Genomic DNA, 20,499 nt, shown 5'->3' on the forward strand with positions numbered 1-20,499 from the left:
TTGACCGAACAGGGCCCATATGTATACCTGCAATTCTGTATTTTCCAACCAACCAATAATTAAGCATTGACGTAGCGGCTGAATGGTTGCCAAATTGCCACGTACAACGTACGTCCATCATCCGTCGTGCAGCCTACAGCCACGACTAACCAGCTTCCAGCCAAACGCCGACTAACGTCACCGAAACGACCAAGTGTGAAGCTCTCGATTCATCCAGCCAGCTACTGTGGTGGAGGAGGAGGAGACGCCGCCGCCGCCGGAATCCTGAAGTGGTCCAGCGCCGACCGCCCGTCGAGCCCCTTCCCGTTGTAGTGCGCCAGGAACTCCCCCGCCGTCGTGCTCCTGTACACCGCCGCCGCCCGCGCCCCGCTGCCGCCGCCGACGACCGGGACGCACGGCCTCGTCGACGAGTACGCGAGGCGGAAGAAGCACGCCACCGACACGCGAGCCGGCCCGGCGGCGCCGGTGGGCAGCACCCGGTGCTCCACGCTCCGGAGCCTCTCGTTCGACACCAGCTGGAGGAGGTCGCCGACGTTCACCACCAGCGCGCCGGCCACCGGGGGCACATCCACCCACCGCTCCTCCGGGGGCCGCGGGAGCACCGCCTGGAGCCCGCCGGACTCGTCCTGCAGCAGCACGGTGAGGAAGGTCGGGTCGGAGTGCTTGGTCGCGCCCATCGTCGCCTCCGGCTCCGGGCACGCCGGGTAGTAGTGCGCCGCCACGCTCAGCCCGTCCGTGCCCCCGGCGTCGCGGCCGAGGTACCCCGCAGGGAGGCCCAGCGCCTCCGACAGCAGCTCGAACAGCCGTTCCCCGAGCCGCCGCACCGCCGCGGCGTACTCCTCCAGCACGCCCCTGCACGGCGGCGGGATCTCCTCCGGCGAGGGCACCTCCGGGAACATCTCGACGAACATCGTGTCCCGCCAGTTGGCCGCCGGCGAACGGAAGAGGTCGAAGTTGGAGTTGAACCGGACCTTGCTGGCGACGTCCCTGGTGTAGTAGGGCACCTTCGCCTCCAGGGGCTCCTCGTTGAAGCGCCGCACCGCCGCGAGCATCTCGTCCATGAGCTCCCCGGCGACGCCATGGTTGACCACCTGGAAGAAGCCGACCGTCTCGGCGGCCGTCCTCACCTCGGCGACCACCCGTCCCCGGTCGACGTCGGCCTTGGCGAGGTCGATGAGCGGGATGGCCGAGGCGGCCTCCGACGGCGCGGCGACGGGGAGGGGGTCGGGGTGGTGGCGGAAGAAGTAGGGGACGGTGGTGACGCCGGCGTCGACGAGGCCCTTGACGCCGGCCTTGGTGTCGTCGAAGGCGTGGAGGTCACGGAGGCGGTCGGTGCCGGAGACGGTGGCCATATGCGCACGCGCGTCGTGAGCTCCTGAGATGAGCAAACGCTAGGGCGCGCAGGAACGAGGCTTCGCTGGTGGTTAAGAGCAACTGACGCCGGTTGAACACTTGTGTAGTTATAGTAGAACAGTAATCCCTCCGTTTTTTAACAGACGACACCGTTGAGTTTCGTAATCATTCATTTTATTTAAATATTTTATGTAAATATATAAGATATAAATAATATTTAAAATACTTTAAGTGATAAAATAAATTATAATAAAATAAATTATAATTACGTCAACATTTTAATAAGACATCAGCATTGTGATAGTTGGAGGAAGAGCTGTATGAAGACTGGACACTATATGTTGGCAAGATTTTTCGTGGATCTCCTTTTAGCTATTTTTCTATTCCTTTTTAGGGTAGGTTTGTTGTGTGTACTTGTAATCATCACGGAAAGGTTTCATTATTTGCTTATCTTGAAAGACTAATTGGATCATTTGCTAAGGCATTTAGGTTTAAAAAACAAACTTTTCACCCATTATATCGAATGTTTAGACCCATATATAGAGTATTAAATATGAAAAAAACAAACATATAGAAAAGTGCGTGATTAATTAAATATTAGAGCGAAAGTGTTGATAACGTGCAAGTGGATAAAATTGATTGGAGCGAGAGAGAATTGAGCGATAGAAAAGTAGAGGGAATGAGCGAGCGATTCTTTATTGATCACAATGGTTACAACATACAGTGGTTACAACATATAGGGGGGAGAGAGGCGGCAACCGAAGACGCGATGGTTTGGAAGCCATCGTGTCCGTTGCTAGGATCGCCATGAGGGTGAGAAGACGTGGGGCACGACATAATCGTCATGTCCCTATATTGGTTACCGATCTATCCGTATATATGGATGAGATCATATAACTTATTTCACAACAGATACAAGAACTTGTTTTTTATATTTTTGTGAATGGAGAGAGCAATATACATTTATAATCTGTACACGCACGCACGGCTAAGGAAGTTATATATCCTCAGTACGTTCTGGAGACGGAGGAGTAAATTATCTCTCTATTAATTAATTTAGTCCATAGTTTGGCTCAGTACTTAACCCTCCATTTATGAACTGAGGCTGAACCAATTACGTGGCCTGTTCGGTTCACATCACATGAACAGGAAAAACACATGAATAATATATATGAATACACGTGAAAAATAAAATGTTGGAACACAATGTTTTCCTTCAATGAGCTAAATAAATAAAAGATGATGGAGTGGATGTTTTCATTCTTATAAAATCAATATATTTTGAAGGGTTTTTGGAGGATTGGCGCATGTGTTCATATGGAAAATTTTCATTTGAATCCTATGAACTGAATAAAAGACAGTGTTTATTCCAAAGGAATAGAGAAATTTTTTTTAAGATAATGGAATGAAACATCCCGGCCTTTACTCCGAAGAGCTACAGCAAATTATTATAAAAAGTAGCACACTTATAAAGTCTTAATTCAAGATAAAACTATCAAACCAACCATAATTAAAAGAAAGACCTAACATGACAAGGAAAACATTATTCCAGCCTATTAGAAAATCTCCATCCATGGTTGGCAAAAAGTTGCATAACCGTTGACTCAAGAGTACGACATGCAACATTCAGGAAAACTCCATCTTCCTCACACTTTTATAGTTGAGCCCACAGTCGAAGCCAATATGTTGCCCTGAAAATTACCTGCATATAGGAAACATATGGTAATTTGTCAAAAACCCTATCATTTCTGCACAACCACAGGACCCAACATAAAGCAGAGGCACCAACAAGTATCAACTTTCTCTTGTCCTTGTCCACGCCCTGAAGCCAACCATTAAACATATGAGGTATGCTTCTAGGAAGATGTAATCCAAAAGAAAATTGATTAGCTCTCCAAATAAACTTTACATAATGACAATCCATAAACAAGTGTTGGTTCGTCTCATTTTTCATGCAAAAACAACATGTTAAACCCACATTCCAATTCCGTCGTGCAAGATTATCCTTTGTTAAGACAACTCCTTTGAGCAAATACCACATAAAGATCTTGATCTTAAACGGCATCTTAAGCTTCCAAATGAAGTTATTTCTATCAATGTAACCATTGCTAATTAAGGCTAAGTACATTGACTTTACCGAAAAATGGCCATTTTGATGATAATTCCATTTAAAACAATCAGTGGAATCATCCAACTGGATATGAGCAATGGAAGCACACAAATTATACCAAAGTGTTAGATTCTGCCCAACTAAAGCTCTCCTAAAAGAAACATTTAGCGGAACAGAACCCATAACACTAGCAATAGAGGCACTCTTCCTTCTGACAATAGCATATAAAGATAGATACTTATCTTTAAAGGCTATATTACCTAGCCATTTATCCTCCCAGAATCTTATCTGTTGACCATCATTCACAGTCCAAGAGCCCATACTTAAGAAGGTGTTTTTTACCTTCAAACCGAATAAGACCATAAGGTTTTTCATGCAAAATACAAAGGCTAACCCTCCTGTGATGAGTTAGTTACCTCTCCTTCTTGACCAATTTACACGATGTTTGGATGCAAAATATGCAAGCACCCGTCCCACAATATACTACATTTTAAAAGCAGCATAAACTTACCTGATTACAACCACTACGAACGTTCAGAAATTGACAATTGGTCGGTTGGACATATCCCTATCTGTCCCATACTTCTAGTTCTATCATTGCATCATAGATTCATCAAGCATGCCAACCGAATGACGCATTACTCCTCAAGCCACGTGGCTATAAATATTAATTAATTGAAAAAATTATAAAAATCATCCAATAAGTTACTTAAAGTTAGATATTTCACCTGATTTCACCCCCATAAATCATTTCAGTGCAAATATCCATGCTACTCTCTCTGTTTCAAAATGTTTGACAACGTTGACTTTTTAGTACATGTTTGACCATTCGTCTTATTCAAAAAATTTAAGTAATTATTTATTCTTTTCATATCATTTGATTCATTGTTAAATATACTTTCATATACACATATAGTTTTACATATTTCATAAATTTTTTTAATAAGACGAACGGTCAAACATGTGCTAAAAAGTCAACGGTGTCAAACATTTTGAAACGGAGGGAGTACTACTTAGTTTTGTTGCAAAAACTACCCCAATGTGTAGGTTCTTAAATGAATCAACATGTTTTCATAAATTGTCGTAAGCCGTCACTATGTAGTCTTTACTAAAATTAAATACTTGTACGAGTATAGTCTTTGACACTATTATTGGAGATTCCACAAATATAAATGTCGATAAGAGTTTAAACGTATTTGCACCAAGTTTCGCTATATGCCAAAAAAAAATCAATAAAACATGAAGAGTAGGTATAATACAAGTACTTGGACAAGATTAATTCTGCTAGCTTGCCTGTGAAAGCCTTAGATCAGTGATAACGAGTTGATTTGGTTAATCACGTTTGTACTAGGTGGTTTTTACAACAAAACTGAGTAGGGGGTGGGCTTTTGCTACAAAATGACTTTATGGGATAGAATATTAAACTTTAAATGACTTATGGGGGTGTTGTTTGCTATTTTCTCTAATTAATTTGGTCGCTAAGAAACACCTAAATTTTGAGAAAACTCTTTCTTTTACCAACGAATATTTGCCTATCTGTCGAGTCGAGGAGTGATTCTCTCTAGCGGGTGATCGAGAGATCCCATTTTGTGAGTTCAGCCGGGGGAAAAGGCATGCTTGTCGAGATCGTGTATCCGCCTGGAGTGCTTCGAGATCGCGCACGAGTGCCAAGATTATACAGGTTCGGGCCACTATGGAGCGTACTACCCTACTCCTGTGTGTGGGATTTATGATTGAGTGTTACAAAGGTTCCTAAACTCCGGAGATGTCACATCCTGATTTTCGTTCCAGGATTTATAAATTATTTAATAAATTATTAATAGAATTTATATTAAATGTTCATTAATTTACAAGTGAAGTTAAATGTGGGAAATAAAATTTCCTAAATATAAAGCATGGTTGGATTTAATTTTTATTAAATTCTCCATGATTAATTATACTCTCTGAAATTTTCTCTAATTTTTTTTTCAGAGCTCAATTCCTTAATGATACAAAGACCAGTTCAGTAATTAGTAATCAATTAATGATCTAATTATAATTATGTTAAGTGCTTTTCTTGTTTAAAAATCCTTAATTTATAAATTGTTGTCTAAAAGGGAATTATTAGAAATGATCTTAAAAGCCTAGAAGAGAAGATCTAATTTTAATTTGTTAAATCTCAATATAAAAGTGGGCTAGATAAAATTTTGTTAAAAACTTCTCTTGTTCTATAGTTCCTAGATTTTTCTGGGATTTATTTGGGCCAAGGAAGTAGTTTTAATAAATGGAATTGCATTTCATGAATAATTTAAAGGGAAAAAGGTTTTTAAAAGTCATCTTTTGGCTTTGGGCCGAAAGTCGGCCCAAAACCGCTCTCTCTCTCCCTCGGCCCAAGTCGGCCCAAGCCGAGCCGCCCGCGAGCGCGCGTGCGACCGCCGCTGACAGGTGGGTCCTACCTGTCAGTCTTCGTCTTCCTCGCGCCGCTGCCGTCGCCCGAGCCCTAGCGCCGCGCCGCCGTCGTCTCCTTCCAAATCCAGCCGCCCCTTTCCGTTTCCGGTGAAATTAATTGAGGGGAAATGTTTCCCGAGATCTTCTCTACCTTTTTCCTTTTGGAATCGATCGCCAATTCGGTTGGAAATCCGTGGATTCGAGTTCGATTCGGATCGATCTCTCTCCTCCGAACCCTAAACCTTCCTTTCCGTCGCCGGTCACCGTGGTCCTTCGCCGCCGCCTCCTTGCCCCTATAAAAGGACCCCCGAGCTTCCCTCTACCCGTCGCCACCCTTGCCTTCGTCTCTCGTCGTCCGTCGCGCCCTAGCCCCGTGAGACCTCGTGCCGCCGTCGTCGCAGCCGCTCCAGCCGTGTGTCGCCATCGCTCCAGTCGTCGCCGTCGCTTGGGGAGGTCGCCATCGTCCGCCCCTCCGCCGTCGCTGTCGACCGCCGGAACACCGCCGTCGTCGTCAAGCCGAAGGTCGCCGCCGCTTCTTCCTCGACGCCGTCGCCGTCCGTTGATCTTCCGCCGCCGTTTTGGTCACCGGTGAGTTCGCCGCGTCGCTCTCTACGTGCTGGTGCCCTCCGTTCGTGCCGTCGCGCCGTCGTTCGCCGGCGAGCATGCACGCTCGAGCCGCCGCCGGTGGTGACGTCACCGCTGACGTCATCGTCGTCGTCCATCCGTGAGCCGCGGTGGATCCGATCGATCTTGGCCGTCCGTTTTGGATAGGATCGATCTCGGCCGTTCGTTTCCGTGAGCCGCCGCCGTGCACCCGGTTCACCGCGAACCCTAGCCGCTGACGCAATAATTCCCTTTTCCTTTTCTAAAATAATTCATTATTGCGTCATAATTCAATTAATACCCATATAAGTGTTTTAATCCGATTTAATCTTTAAAAATTCATAACTAATTCATCTTAGCTCGGATTTAGTTGGTTCAAGTCTCTAAATTTTTCTAAAATTGAGATCTACATGTTAAAAATATCCACATGTACTGTTCATGCTTGTTTATGTGCTGTTTTGGTGTTTTGCTCCTTTCTGTTTAGATTCCGACGTTTCCGGAGAGTTCGTTTTCGCAGGAGAAGAATTTGAAGAGTTCCAAGGCCAGCAAGGCAAGTCACACAGATCCCAAACAACCCTTTGAGCATGTTGATCCCATTTAAAGCTATTGTTTCTATTCAACTATTGCATTTATTTTCGAATGTCATTGGGTGGAATTAACCTATTGTTTGTTATAGCCCTTTTTGTTCTTGATTACTTTATTCCTTGATACCTTGGGTTATGATAATTTGACTAGTTGGGCTATATATATTGGTTCAGCTAGATATTAGATATGATTGCTTAGCCATGCTTAGAAACATTAGCACACTATTGGGATAACTTATGACTCACTATTATTTAATGATGGCTTAATGATAGCTCACGATGGCCAATCGTGATTAGTTAATTAAGTAAATTGCCAACTAAAACTTGATAATGGTGGGTTGTGAGCACATGGTTTTGAGAGTCATGCTCATGACAATTAAGGACCGGTTCACGATTTTCGGTTGTGAAACATTAACCGTGCCAAGCACAAGCCAGCGTGGGCAACGGCTTTACCTTTTGTATAGCATGGTTCATTGCGGAGCACCAGACTGAGAAGTGGCAGAGATAAGCCCATGGGGGTCGCTGGGGAGTCCATGCCTTGTTTATAAGGGGGTGACTATGATCCGGGAACGGTGCACTGTGGTGGATTGTGTTGTGCGAGGGGTAATGTCACAGCTCCTTTCCGAGGTACCGTGGTGGTATTGAGGCGCATGGTGACATGTTGTGGGGCTGTGTCTTGTGGGTACAGTGGTACACCTCTGGCCAGAGTAAAACTATTCGAATAGCCGTGCCCGCGGTCATGGGCGGGTATAACAATGTCTTTCGTGATTACTCTCACACTTCTCACCATAATAAATGATGATATAATTGGTAATAATTTGTTTAGCTCCTGGTTTGGAGATAGATCTGTGCAGTCAGGTATGGTTGTTCAGGATGGTTGGGCCTGTGCAGCATGGGTGTGCTGTTCAGTGTTGATTAATATTGATGATTAATTACTCTATAGTTTTATAATTCTTAAATGTTTGCTAAATGCTGCTTTTGCAAATGAGCCCTATATTATGCCATCCTTTGGTAACCATGTGCACTTGCATATTTGCTGTGTGGCTTGCTGAATATGTCATATGCTCACCTTGCAATAATCAATCAAACCTCAGATGAAGACAAGTTGCGAAGGAGAAGTCGTTTGGCTTATACCCCAGTTGAGCTGCCTATGGGAGTGGAGCCGGAGCTTCGCTAGACCGTAATTCCGCTGCAGTTTTCTTTTCTTTTGTAAGTATGTAACGTTATTATATTGATGAATCTGTATATTAAATTGTCAGTTTGTATACCTCGGCTGATTCCTGGACGAGGATTTAATGCACAAATTAGTTCGGAAATTACTAGTGAATTTCCGGGCGTGACAGGAGAGCACTCTCGCTCTTCTTCTCCTAGGGTTTGGGCTTCCTGATAGTCGTCCCCCTTCTCGTCGGGCAAGGTCCTCCTTTTATAGTTCAAGGGGATACCACATGCACCGCCTCTACCCACTCTTTCATGGGAGGAGGACCCACTCTACTTAGACCGAACCACGATCCGTGCCTTCGCCCGGAAGCTAAGCAGCCGTCCGTCCTCGACTGGGCCCCGGCGCCACCCCCCGCCTGACACGGGGGACAACCCTGTCATTCGCTCTTAAATGAACGAAGACTTGTGGCGGTCCTTCTCACGTGGAGGGAGCTCTCGATGATGCTTCGATGGGACGGGGCATACCTGCCCCCACTCCATCGGGTACAGGGTGGAATGTGGGGGCACGGCCGCCCGTCCGATCGGACGTGACCGGCGACATGCCGGTCACAGTCTGGTCACGCCTAATTGACGTGGGTCAATCGTGCAGCACCGCACGTCCGTCCTTACCACATTAAATGCGGTGAGGGACGGTTGGGGCGCCGCGCATTGATGGCGGTTCAGCCTGAGTCCCCGCCCTACTCGCTCCCCTCTCCACGTGGCAGCTGGGCGAGGGCCTCGGGGCGAGGCAGTGCGAGGGCCCGAGGGGTGTGACGTGGCACCCCGAGGCCCCATGGCTGCCTCTGCGTCTTCCGAGGTGTGGGGGGAGGGCCAGGCTGTAGGGCCACGTAGCTGGACGGGAAGGTAACTCCCCCGCACTTCGCATACCCCCGAGCCCATATCACCGACACTATCCGTGTGCCTGTGCCTTTGCTCCCCTTTTGATTCCATTTATATCGATTCCGGTACTTGGCCATCCATTTATATCCATTCCATTACTTGACTATAAGATATTTGAGATAGATTAAGATGAAGAGCAAACACTAGCACACAAAGAGCAAGCTAAATAGCTGATCATCTGATCATCTGGGCCGGGCAAAGTAGAAATCCCAAAATTGACCAGTGGGCAGGCAGCCAGGCAAATGGGTCCCATGGCAAAGCCGCTTAAATTTTGCGGGCATGCAAGTGGGTACTCGGCGCTGCTAAGAGTTCGTTCGATTATTCCCGGTCAAGGTTGAATCGGATATGGTGGTCCATATTTTGCTGGATATGGTGATCTAGATTTTTGTTTGGTGGAGTGAATATGGTAATCCAGTTTTTGTTTGGTTGTAAGGATGAAAGTGGATATGGCAATCCATTATTTTTATGAGTGGTTGCAATTACCCTTTCATTAGATATGTAAGTTTACCCCTCCAAATTCTCCAAACCCAGAATAATATCAATCTACTAAAAAAATATAAATAGAAATAAAAAGGCAGAACGAAATAAAAGGGGAAGGAGAAAAACAGAAAAAAGAAAAAAATATATCCCTTCTCGAAATCGCCGGCCACCACCGTGCCTCCTCTCTCGCCCGCCGCCACCCCGTCTCCTCTCTCCCTGGCCGTCGCTAAGCCTCCTCTCTTGCCGGCGCGCCACACCACACCAGCTCCGATCGTCGTCGTCCTGGTCATCGTCGGCGCATTCTCTTCCTGTCTCCTCTCTCACCGTACGCCGCCGCGCCTCCTCTCTCACCCGCCGCCGCCCCGTCTCCCTAGCTCCGGTCGTCGTCGTCCTGGTCATCGTCGGCGCGTCCTCTTCCCGTCACCTCTCTCACCGGCCACCGCTGCGCCTTCTCTCTCGCCGGCGCACCACATTGCCCCAGCTCCGGTCATCACCTCCTCTATCGCCTGGTCTGGCCACCGCCGAGCTGGCCTCCTCTCTCATCGCCTGGCCTGGCAGTCGCCGAGCTCGTGTCGTCGCTCGCCCTAGCTGCTGCCGAGCTCGTGTCATGGTGAGAGGGGTGACACGACCCACTTGTCGCTCGCCCGAGCGCTCGTGAGGCTCGGCATCTGGAGCGAATATTCCTCTCCGGGCCGCCCTATCCCACCTCCACCCAAAAACCAAACACCCACAAAAAATGACCGTCATGTGCTATCCATCCAAATCCCTCCATCCAAACAAAAAATGGTCGCAGGGCGGGCACGCTGCAGCCGTCCCACTTACAGCCTTACATCCAAATATCATGTAAATTGGTTATAAAGGGAAGGCAGCAAGCCTGTCTGTACCCATCATAGGAGGATTAAGCCTTAATTTGTATTTTGCATGAAAACCCTTAGAATTGATTCAGGCCCTACTCATAAATGGAGGGTTAGTTACACTGTCAATTTTTCTTTTGCGAGGATAGGTACACTGTCATGCGTCAACGTGCGGACTAACTAGGGCGAAGTAATTTGTTTGGTCACGCAAGTACTCTCCGTTCAAAAATAAGACAATCATAAGTTATTATACTCTTTATAGTTTGTCCACAAATATAAATATTTCTACAGAACTACTCTCCCATACCAACCACCTGCATTTAATTTCTCTACCTACTCTCCATTCTAACTGGAAGATTTAATCAAGGGAATGAAAGTAACTTCAGCTTAATTTTAATTTATCATAAAATCCCACTATCACATAGGGCAGAGCTTATGAGCTGCTCGAGCTCGACTCGTCCTGGGTTCGATTCGTGCTCGGCTCGAGCTCCAGACAAGCCGAGTCCGAGCCTCTCCTAAAGCTCGCAAGCTTTGTCGGGCTGATGTTGAGCTTTTAACGGGCCTAATAATATGTGTTTTTTTGTTGCTATTCAATAAATTAGAAGATCAAATATATTATTTGTATGCCTTATATTGACGTCATATATTTATTTTATTTTATTTCCTCTTATATTGATCAGGAAATTAATTATTTTTTTAAAGATTATCCTTGAAATATATATTGTTTTACTTAAAAATCAAGTTCGGTAGAACTCGAACTGAGCCTGTCTAAAAACGAGCTCGAGTTCAAACCAAGCCTGCCTTAAAGCTCGAATATTTTATAGGTTCGGCTCGAGCTTGTATCGAGCTCGAGCCTAGGCAGACGAGATCGCTTGAGCTCGGCTCGTTGACAGCCCTACTACCACGTAAGAGGGGTGTCCCTCATCAATGCCGGTTTGAATAAACTTGACACCAAAAACAAAAAAAAAAACAAGTTCAGGTTATACACATGCTAATTCACCCGGTACTGATGATAAGACATTAGTGTCGGGTCTTATAATATTCCGGTACTGACTGTTCGGCGACACATTATTGTCGTTGTCGGGTCTTGCCACTAAGCACCACGTTAACTAGCTGTAGTTGAATTTGTTTTATCTCGTTACAATATTTAGGAGTTGAATTTGAACTTTCATATTTATAAACTGATATATCACATGGTAATATATCTTTTTCTTTTTTTAATTTTTGTCATAATTATTTGAGTTACATATAAACAACGAGGTAACATCCATTTAAAAGTTCAAAATCGAGAACGACGATGTATCCCGGTGGTAGATTGTGTGCCTATCAAAAGGGTAGAAAATATTTAACTATATGTTGTAAACCACAAACTGTGACTAAATATTAAAAAATACATGCAGCACTTTGAAAACAGTTACGGATATAGAATAAAGAAAAATGCTATGTTTGTGATTATTATTTTCGGGATTGCTATCTGTCATTCGAATGAAATTTAGGGATGAAATCTTACAGATTTTGGACCATTGGATCCATGCCAAGATTCGTGCCACCGGCTTCTCTCCTCCAACTCTGGAGGGCTCTCCTTCTTCTCCAGTGCCGGTGACACTCCAACTCCGGCAGGGAGCATACGGGTTAGGGTTTGGGGTTGGGGTCAAGGTAGGAGGGGGGTTGGGGAAGGGGAAGAGGGGGGTTTCCTCGGGGCTTAGAGGGATGACCGTGGACGACGGAGGACCGGCAGTGGGCGGTGGACTTTGGCAGGTGGCGAGGCGGCGGCGCCGCCGCCGAAGCCGCAGGGATGGAGGAGGGTGGTGAGCCGGCGTCGGCGGTAGGGGCAAAGCAAGCGTGTGGTTAGGAGGTCACAGGTGGTGGTTCCAGATCCGTTAGCGGGGAGCCGTTGGAGAGGTGGGCGGTAGGGCGGTGGTGGCGGGGGATCGCGCGAGGACGGGAGGAGTGGTGGCGGTGTGATCTGAACGCGGGAGGAGGAGAGGAGTTAGGGTTAAAGGGGTCTGCATGAATCTTGAAGCATATTCAATGGTCCAAAATTTGAATATTAGGAGGTGGGATTTTCTGTCACTAGATATGTAGAAAGCCCCTATTTTTTTTTAAACGGAATGGTTTTCTGGTCATTGAGGGATATACAAGTGTTGGAGCTCTCAGACACCAACTTACCGTCGTTCCAAGCCTTGTTTCTGCAGGCTTAGCTATGGCCACCATCACCGGCAGCAGCGACCGCCTCCGCGACCTCCAGGCCTTCGACGACACCAAGGCCGGCGTCAAGAGACTCGTCGATGCTGGCGTCACCACCGTCCCCGACTTCTTCCACCACCAGCCCGACCCCCTCACTACTACAAAACATCAAATATGTGTCGCCACTATAGGTGCCGGTAGTGCTAAAACAGACACCTATAGGCCTTTTCCCACCTCCGTGGGTTGAAATCGCAAAAAGCCGGCACCTTTAAGCAATAATAGGTGTCGGTTCCAAATAAAAACTGACACCTATTACATTTTGTGCTGGATTTTTTAAAAAGACCGGCACCCAAATCGAGCCGACCGGCGGGCCCCACAGGACGAGATAAGGATAAGGACGAGCTAGTGGCTTCTCGATCTCTCTCTCGCCTCTCTCTCTCTCTCTCAGTTTCCCCTCCTCCTCCCCGCATATGGCGTCGTCGTCGGCAGCTTCTCCCGCGGCGGATGCGGCGGTGGGCGAGGCGGCCTCGGCAGCGGCCGGGGTGGCGATGGCGGACGGAGCGGTGGCGGTGGTGGTGGTGACCGGGGTCGGCGTCGGCGGGCGGAGTGGTGGCGGTGGTGACCGGGGTCGGCGTCGGCGGCCGGAGCGGTGGCGGCCCCACGATGGATCCGGCCTCGGCGGCGGCCTGGGTGGCGACGGCGGGCAGAGCAGTGGTGGCGGCGTCAGCGGCCGGGGTCGGTGTCGACGGGTGGAGCGATGGCGGCCCCACGACGGATCCGGCCTCGACGGCGGCTGGGGTGGTGACGGCGGGCAGAGCCACATCCGGCGTCAGTTGTCGGCGGGCGGAGCAGTGGTAGCGGCGACTCCCGCGACGGATCCGGCGACGTAGCGGCAATGGTGATTCTTTCTATGAAATTGTTGAGGGATATGTGTTGGATGGATTGATTTGTGATTCCTTCATCTGTGATTTGTGTGAAACTTCTGTGATTTGCTTCGAGGGATATGCTTGGATGAATCGATGGTGACAGTGTGATTTTGTTTCGGATCGATGGTCTCGGGGTGACGGGTCTAGGGGTGATGGGGAACAGTTCGATGCTCGAGCTTCTTTTGTTTTTTTTGGCTCGCAGAAGTCTCAAAGGTGCCGGTTTTTAAAATGGGATTGGTGCTGGCTCCCTAATTAGTGCCGCTAACATAGTGCCGGTTGGGAAAACCGACACAATAGGGGGTCTCCCAACCGGCACTGAAATGCTTTTCTGTAGTAGTGCCTCCCCATCGCCGCGCCATCGGCGGCGGCCATCCCGCTCATCGACCTCGCTAAGGCGGATGTCGACCGTGGCAGGGTGGTTGCCGAGGTCAGGGTGGCCACCGAGACGGTCGGCTTCTTCCAGGTGGTCAACCACGACGTCGCCAAGGAGCTCACGGATGCGATGCTCGCAGCGGTGCGGTACTTCCACGAGGAGCCCCTGGAGGCAAAGGCGCCATACTACACCAGGGACGTCGGCAGCAAGGTTCGGTTCAGCTCCAACTACGACCTGTTCCGGCCGCCGGCGGCCAACTGGCGCGACACGCTGTTCATGGAGATGGCGCCGGAGGGGCCTTCGCCGGAGGAGATCCCGCCGCCGTGCAGGGGCGTGGCTGAGGAGTACGCCGCGGCGGCTCGGGGAATGGCTGTTCGAGCTGCTGTCGGAGGCGCTGGGTCTCCCCGCGGGGTACCTCGGCCTCGACGCCGGGTGCAAGGACGGGCTGGGCGGGGCGGCGAACTACTACCGGCCGTGCCCGGAGCTAGAGGCGACGATGGGCACGACCCGGCAATCCGACCCCAGCTTCCTCACCGTGCTGCTGCAGGACACCTCCGGCGGCGGCTTCTGTTTCTTCCGTCGTCTCCTCCTCCACTGCTGCATCTGTTCCACCATAGCGAGATGGACCGAGAGGTTATCATGTTGTTGTTGTGGTAACATTTCAACTACCATGTCCAAGATGTCATTTGCCAAGCTACGAAGAACCTTTTCTTCTAATTCCATATTAGTTTGCACTATTGGTGCATCATCTCCGGTCATAAGTCCCTGTTTGCCATTGTGTAGAGATGATGTCAAGGTTGTCTCACTGTCTTTTTTGAGAGCGGATTCGCAACTCTCGAGGGAACATTCCCTCATTATTTGCATATTATCCAAATGGTTATATATCAACAAGATAGAACTCAACATAAACATAAAAGTGAAAATTGATCAACTTCCAAAAGTTGCAAAAAAATACTGTCTAGTTGAGGTATATTCATAGTCAAATTTATTTTTTTGGCAATTTGTAGAAATTAAATTTGACCTTGCATGTATTTGGAGTGATTTATCAGATATTAATCTATCTTGTTAATATTTTCTACAAATTTCTTGATAATTATTTAGATGATGTGCAAACAAGCAGGTGATGTCCCCTCGAGAATCAACATATTCGTGTGTTTTTTTTATCTTTAAAACTCTCAGTGCTGCACATCAACTTTCCCATCTTGGTTAAAGCCATCTATAAATGGCCATAAGGCCCAAGGCCCGACGGCGCAGCCCAAGCACGGCACGGCTTGACAGCCGTGCCTAGGTTGATGCCTTAGCACGGTGGGCTAGCCCGGCACGGCACGGTTGAAGAAAAATAGTAAAGGGATCCAAAATATACTTAAGCAGCCATATAAGGCAAGGTCCAAAGAGAAGAGATATACAAAATAAACTTGTTCTAGTCATATAAGACACAGCCCCGAAAATAGACTTATTCTATGAAGAAGTACCATGGGCTGTCGTACCTTCGGGCCGACCCGACACAACCCGAGCCTTATTGGGCCATACATGGGCCATGTAGGGCCGGACGGCCCGTTTGGCCATCTATAAAGCCATCATCATCCAATTTCACGTTAGTCTGTAGCCACATTGTTGTCTTGAGTAGCCTGTTCCACCTCAAACTTAAGCTCAAAGTAGCAACCTCCAATGGCGACCTCCATTTCATTAGGTACCAATGAAAGATCTGGTACAGCAACGAAGTACCTCCATAGTTTTCACACGTACTACAGTTGCACATTTGGTACATATGAGTTAGACCCTGTTTAGATGGGACTAAAACTTTTAAGTCCCTATCACATCGAATGTTTGAACACTAATTATAAATATTAAACATAGACTATTAATAAAACCCATCCATAATCTTAGACTAATTCGCGAGACGAATCTATCGAGCCTAATTAATCCATGATTAGCCTATGTGATGCTACAGTAAACATTCTCTAATTATAGATTAATTAGGCTTAAAAAATTTGTCTCACAAATTAGCTTTCATTTATGTAATTAATTTTGTAAGTAGTCTATATTTAATACTCTAAATTAGTGTCTAAATATAGGGACTAAAGTTAAGTCCCTGAATCCAAACACCACCTTAGTATTTGAGAGTAGGTGGCATTGGGAGAGAAACACACCACTGCATTTTATTACCTCTCAGGTAGATTAGTGTGGGCTGTGAGGCCAATGTTTCTGCCCAGGCAAGCAGGCCAGGATACACTGCATCCCGTCACTAGACATGCCTTCCTTTCAGGGCATCTCTTTTATCTTAGACTTGCCGTACCAACAAGCTAGTTACCACTGCAACTCCGTATGTAATTTTTGGCAAGATAGAAGAACTTGGCGAGGGACCCCACTGGAGAATTAGAAATGAAACAAAACTAAAGGATGCATGAAGGCTCCACAGATGAGTGAAAAGAAAAGAAACTTTTGGAATACTAGTCAAAATTGCATGCCAACTTTTGGAGTTAGCTAACTCATAATAACACTCAAAATTGAATCACTCATCAAGGCAGGAAAAAACAAAATGCTATCCCCTTGTTTAGTTTCCTCTATATACCCTACATATATCTGTCTGAACTATCTTTGAAGAAATTAAGTACTACCTCCATATTTTAATGTATGACGTCATTGACGGCAGTGGGTTGGACCCTCGGGCTTACGGCTAGCCAATCTTGAACCAGCTCTTATTTATCTAGGCAGCTAGGAGCAGGGGTAGAAGGCCCAAGACCTTGGACAGAGGTGGGGTTTGGTATGTAGGTGTCAGTACTCACTAGCCTTCATTTTGTTGCCTGAGCCTCAAAGAATTCAGATGAGAGTTGGCAAAAGTGCAAAACTGCCTAAAAAAATTTGTAGCACATGGCACACGCTTACTGCCATGCATTACGTACTATTATTTTGGAAAATGTTGTATGCCCTGTATCACCGTATCATGTATCCGTGTCCATATCCCCGTATCTGGGTAACGTAGATTACAACACTCACCATCTAATTAAAAAACGTAACGTACCAATGTATATGGCATTCGACATATGATTTGAAATGTTTGTTGCTTAATTGCCAAAGCATGCTCTCCTACATCACGCTCCCACATCATTTAGCAAATATTAGCTGTTGGATTTACTACAAGATAAAAGAGAGTGAATGAATCTTGGACCGTTGGATTAGATAGAAGGTAAAATTAAGAACACATTCAAGAGACTTCCAGAGATGAAGCTACTAGGAGTGGAAAGAAAGAAAGGAAGAAAAAAACCTCATCCTTTAACTAAAGATTCATTAGTTAAGATTGAGATATCCAGGACATAATCAAAATGTATATTCATGTGATTAATTTTGTTTGTAGCATTTAATTGTTAATGTATTTGAGAAAAAACATTGCTACACAGACATGCACATTCCTTCCAATGAAAAGGTCATGGTCACTTAATAAAGGTTGAACGACTTTCACACAAATTAAAATATTTTTTAAAAACCTATAAAATATGTGACCATGAGCCATAAAGGATGTGCATCAATAAAAATAAGTGGGCGATAAAAGGTAATACATTGTAACAAATGTAGCCATTTATTGTATCAAGGTCATACTATCACTCATCCTGACCCAAATTTTTACTAGCAACAAGAAACCTAAGAGATACGTATTGGTACTCTCACATATCACATAACCCGGATGTGTCATGTGTGTAGAGTAGTCACGCAAATGCACATCATCATAGGCTAGTTGTATTGACAACTTCTTGTTTTCCCTCCCCTCTTCTATTTAGAGCATATATGCTTGGGTAGCTTTTTTTTCTTTTCTATATATGCTCTCTCTCATCTACTATTCATCCATTGCGTTCTAGGATAACAAACACTTCTGTTGGTACTTTTATTTTTGCAGCAGTGTTTGGTTCATTTGGGAATTGGTGTCATTGGGAAAAAAACACATCGAGTAACCAGTCAATCATGAACATTTGCCAAGCAATCGATAAGGCCAGCACCCAAGTGAACCAGCACAGTAGGGCAATGCCCTGGGCTCACACTAGCCGGCCATCTACCATTTGATCTATATGGAGGTGATGAGGCCCATGCCCGAGCTAGGCAGGCATTCTGGTTTGCACCATGCAGCAGGCAGTAGCCGATCTTGCTGTCTGATTTAGCATACGACTAGCGTTGAGCTACGTGTAATCGGTGGAGTTCAGCTAACTCCATTGGTGTTTTTAAGCGAGTTCTGTATGATGTTTTTGGCGTGACGAATGAAGCTATACGTGGGGTGCCCACAGGAGCCACGCTAATAACTGGCACACGAAAATTTTTCAGAAATTAAACATCTTGTCATGTCTAGTTATTCTTGAAGAATATGGTCTTGCCAGTAGTAAATAGCTCGACTTTAAGTAACTTTCAGTGGTGTGCTAGTTTGGCCACAAAAGAATAAGGCTATCTTCACTATGACATCCATATTTCATTAAGGCTACCTTTGTAATGGTAATTAATTATGACAGCAGAAATAATAATGTGACATTGTTTTATGACGCTCTTAGTTTATTACTAGGTTGCTACATTTTGGAACGGAGGTAGTACATAATTCTATCCCTTCACTCTCTACTACCAATAATTACATAGTTCCTCCGTCCCAAAAATATAAGTACCTAGTACCGGATAGAACATTTTCTAGTACTTCGAATCTAGACAACTAGAAAATGTCCCACCCGATGCTAGGTTTTTATATTTTGTGACGGAGGGAGTAAAACCTTTTCATAAGTGACGTGACAAATGTAAGTACTCCCTCTGTCCCATTTTAAACGCAATCATGAGTTTCCGTATCCAACTTTAATCGTCGATGTTATTTGAATTTTTTTTGAAAAAAATTAGAACACATAAGTCATGTATAAAGTACTATATCTTCTAGTAACAAGAAAAATAACAATAAAAGTACTAATCAAAAAAATAACAATAAAACTAATTAAAAAATACTTCAAATAAGACGAACAATCAAAATTAACACGAAAAATCATGATTTCGCTTAAAATTAGATTACGCAGGGTCCTAATGGATTCTGCCAAATGTTCTATAACCATCTGGCAATCACTGAGGGACATTGGTCTATTCTGCTTCCAGTTGTTCCCACCATCAGCTCTGGTAGCAGAAGGTTACTGACAGCTAGATACCGTACACCAACACCAACTTGACAGCGATCAACCCAGTTCTCTGGCACACTGCCCCCGGTCGTTGGATGCTGGCCTCGTCAATGACCTGATTAATATACAGTAGAGCTGGGACGTTCGATATGCTTCTTTTCCAATGCCACCCATTCCCGAATGGAGGAACTCGATCTAGTAACATGTCCTGTTTGGTGCAGTATGTGTGAACATATTCTGGAACAACAAAAATGTCAGTTGTTTCATTTGGCATAGAGAGAGATGGGTAGAGGAGAATGTATCAGGGTTGCATGGTTTTTCCTTCGATGGATATAGTAGATGACATCGAGATCATGAATAGTAGAAAAAAAGAAAGAAAAACAAAGCCATCAGGAAGCATATAAATAGGGCAGGGGAAGACAGAGAAAGTATCAATACACTGACACAAGGTAGGTGCTTGTCGGTAATTAATTTAAGAAAGTTAAAAGGAGGTTCACAACTATCCAAACGCAAAGGAAACTAAACAAGGAGATGGCCGGCCATTGTTTTTCATGCATCAGTAAATATTTTCACTCCAAGTTTATTACTGCTTGTCTATGTTTTACATTTTCCCACCGAAACCAATTTATGTATGTTGGAGGGGGCGCGATGAGCCACTTATCAGTGTAGATGTTAGGGCCTTACCAAGCACAGATGGGTCGGCAACTTTTCAGTGCCGGTTGTAACCAAGGCCTGGCACTGATGTGGTCCCATCTGTGCCTGGTATATACTGTGCATGAACGATCTCGAGAGTTACGGTGGGAAACCCTCATCAATGTTGGTTTTTGTCAAACCAGTGCTGATGAGATTGGGTTCTTCCCTCCATCTATCTAATGATGGATTGTATCGATATTATTCTAGTTAAGAAATAAATCAGAATTAGTCTCCCGTGATCCTTAGTCCCTCTCTCATCTGTAGCAGCTGTCGTCGTCCGACTATCCTCCAGGCAGTATTTACCTCCCCCCAACCCACAATAAACCTAAGCTATAAGAGTGTTTGACTTCTCAAAGGATTTGTTTCGATAATTCGCTTCGTTGATATTTGTATAAATACACAGATCGACAATGAAAATGTTATAGCCACACAAATTAATAATGAAATTATTGTAACCGCACAGAATGACAGTGAAAATGTTGTAACCGCACAGTAAAAATTCCAGTCGACCACGAATGAATGACCCTGAGCCTGATCATCTGTATATATATTAGCATTCATACTATTTTTTGGGTAAAAAGCGGTGGCTTTATCCTAGTGTTAAATTGATGACCCGCTCTATCAGTGTGTATCTTTTGCTGGTAGCTAGGCATGAGGTAGGCTTAGGGTTACTTTTAGTACTG

General features: G+C 45.7%; 1 protein-coding gene and 1 pseudogene across 1 annotated transcript; one reads left to right on the forward strand and one right to left on the reverse strand.

Annotated features, from left to right (window-relative positions):
- Nucleotides 1-1,797, reverse strand: LOC4345480 (DIBOA-glucoside dioxygenase BX6). Its single transcript, XM_015793320.3, has one exon. The coding sequence runs from the start codon at nt 1,350-1,352 to the stop codon at nt 222-224; it is 1,131 nt and encodes a 376-aa protein (XP_015648806.1). The 5' UTR covers nt 1,353-1,797; the 3' UTR covers nt 1-221.
- Nucleotides 1,798-12,711: 10,914 nt separating this feature from the next.
- Nucleotides 12,712-15,269, forward strand: LOC4345481 (DIBOA-glucoside dioxygenase BX6-like; annotated as a pseudogene).
- Nucleotides 15,270-20,499: the final 5,230 nt, after the last annotated feature.

The sequence above is a fragment of the Oryza sativa genome, chromosome 8 (assembly GCF_034140825.1).
Source record: "Oryza sativa Japonica Group chromosome 8, ASM3414082v1".
Taxonomy (NCBI): domain Eukaryota; kingdom Viridiplantae; phylum Streptophyta; class Magnoliopsida; order Poales; family Poaceae; genus Oryza; species Oryza sativa.

What these genes read in the sequence shown, in the direction of transcription:
- LOC4345480 (XM_015793320.3), bottom strand. Translation starts at nt 1,352, where the DNA reads ATGGCCACCGTCTCCGGCACCGACCGCCTCCGTGACCTCCACGCCTTC.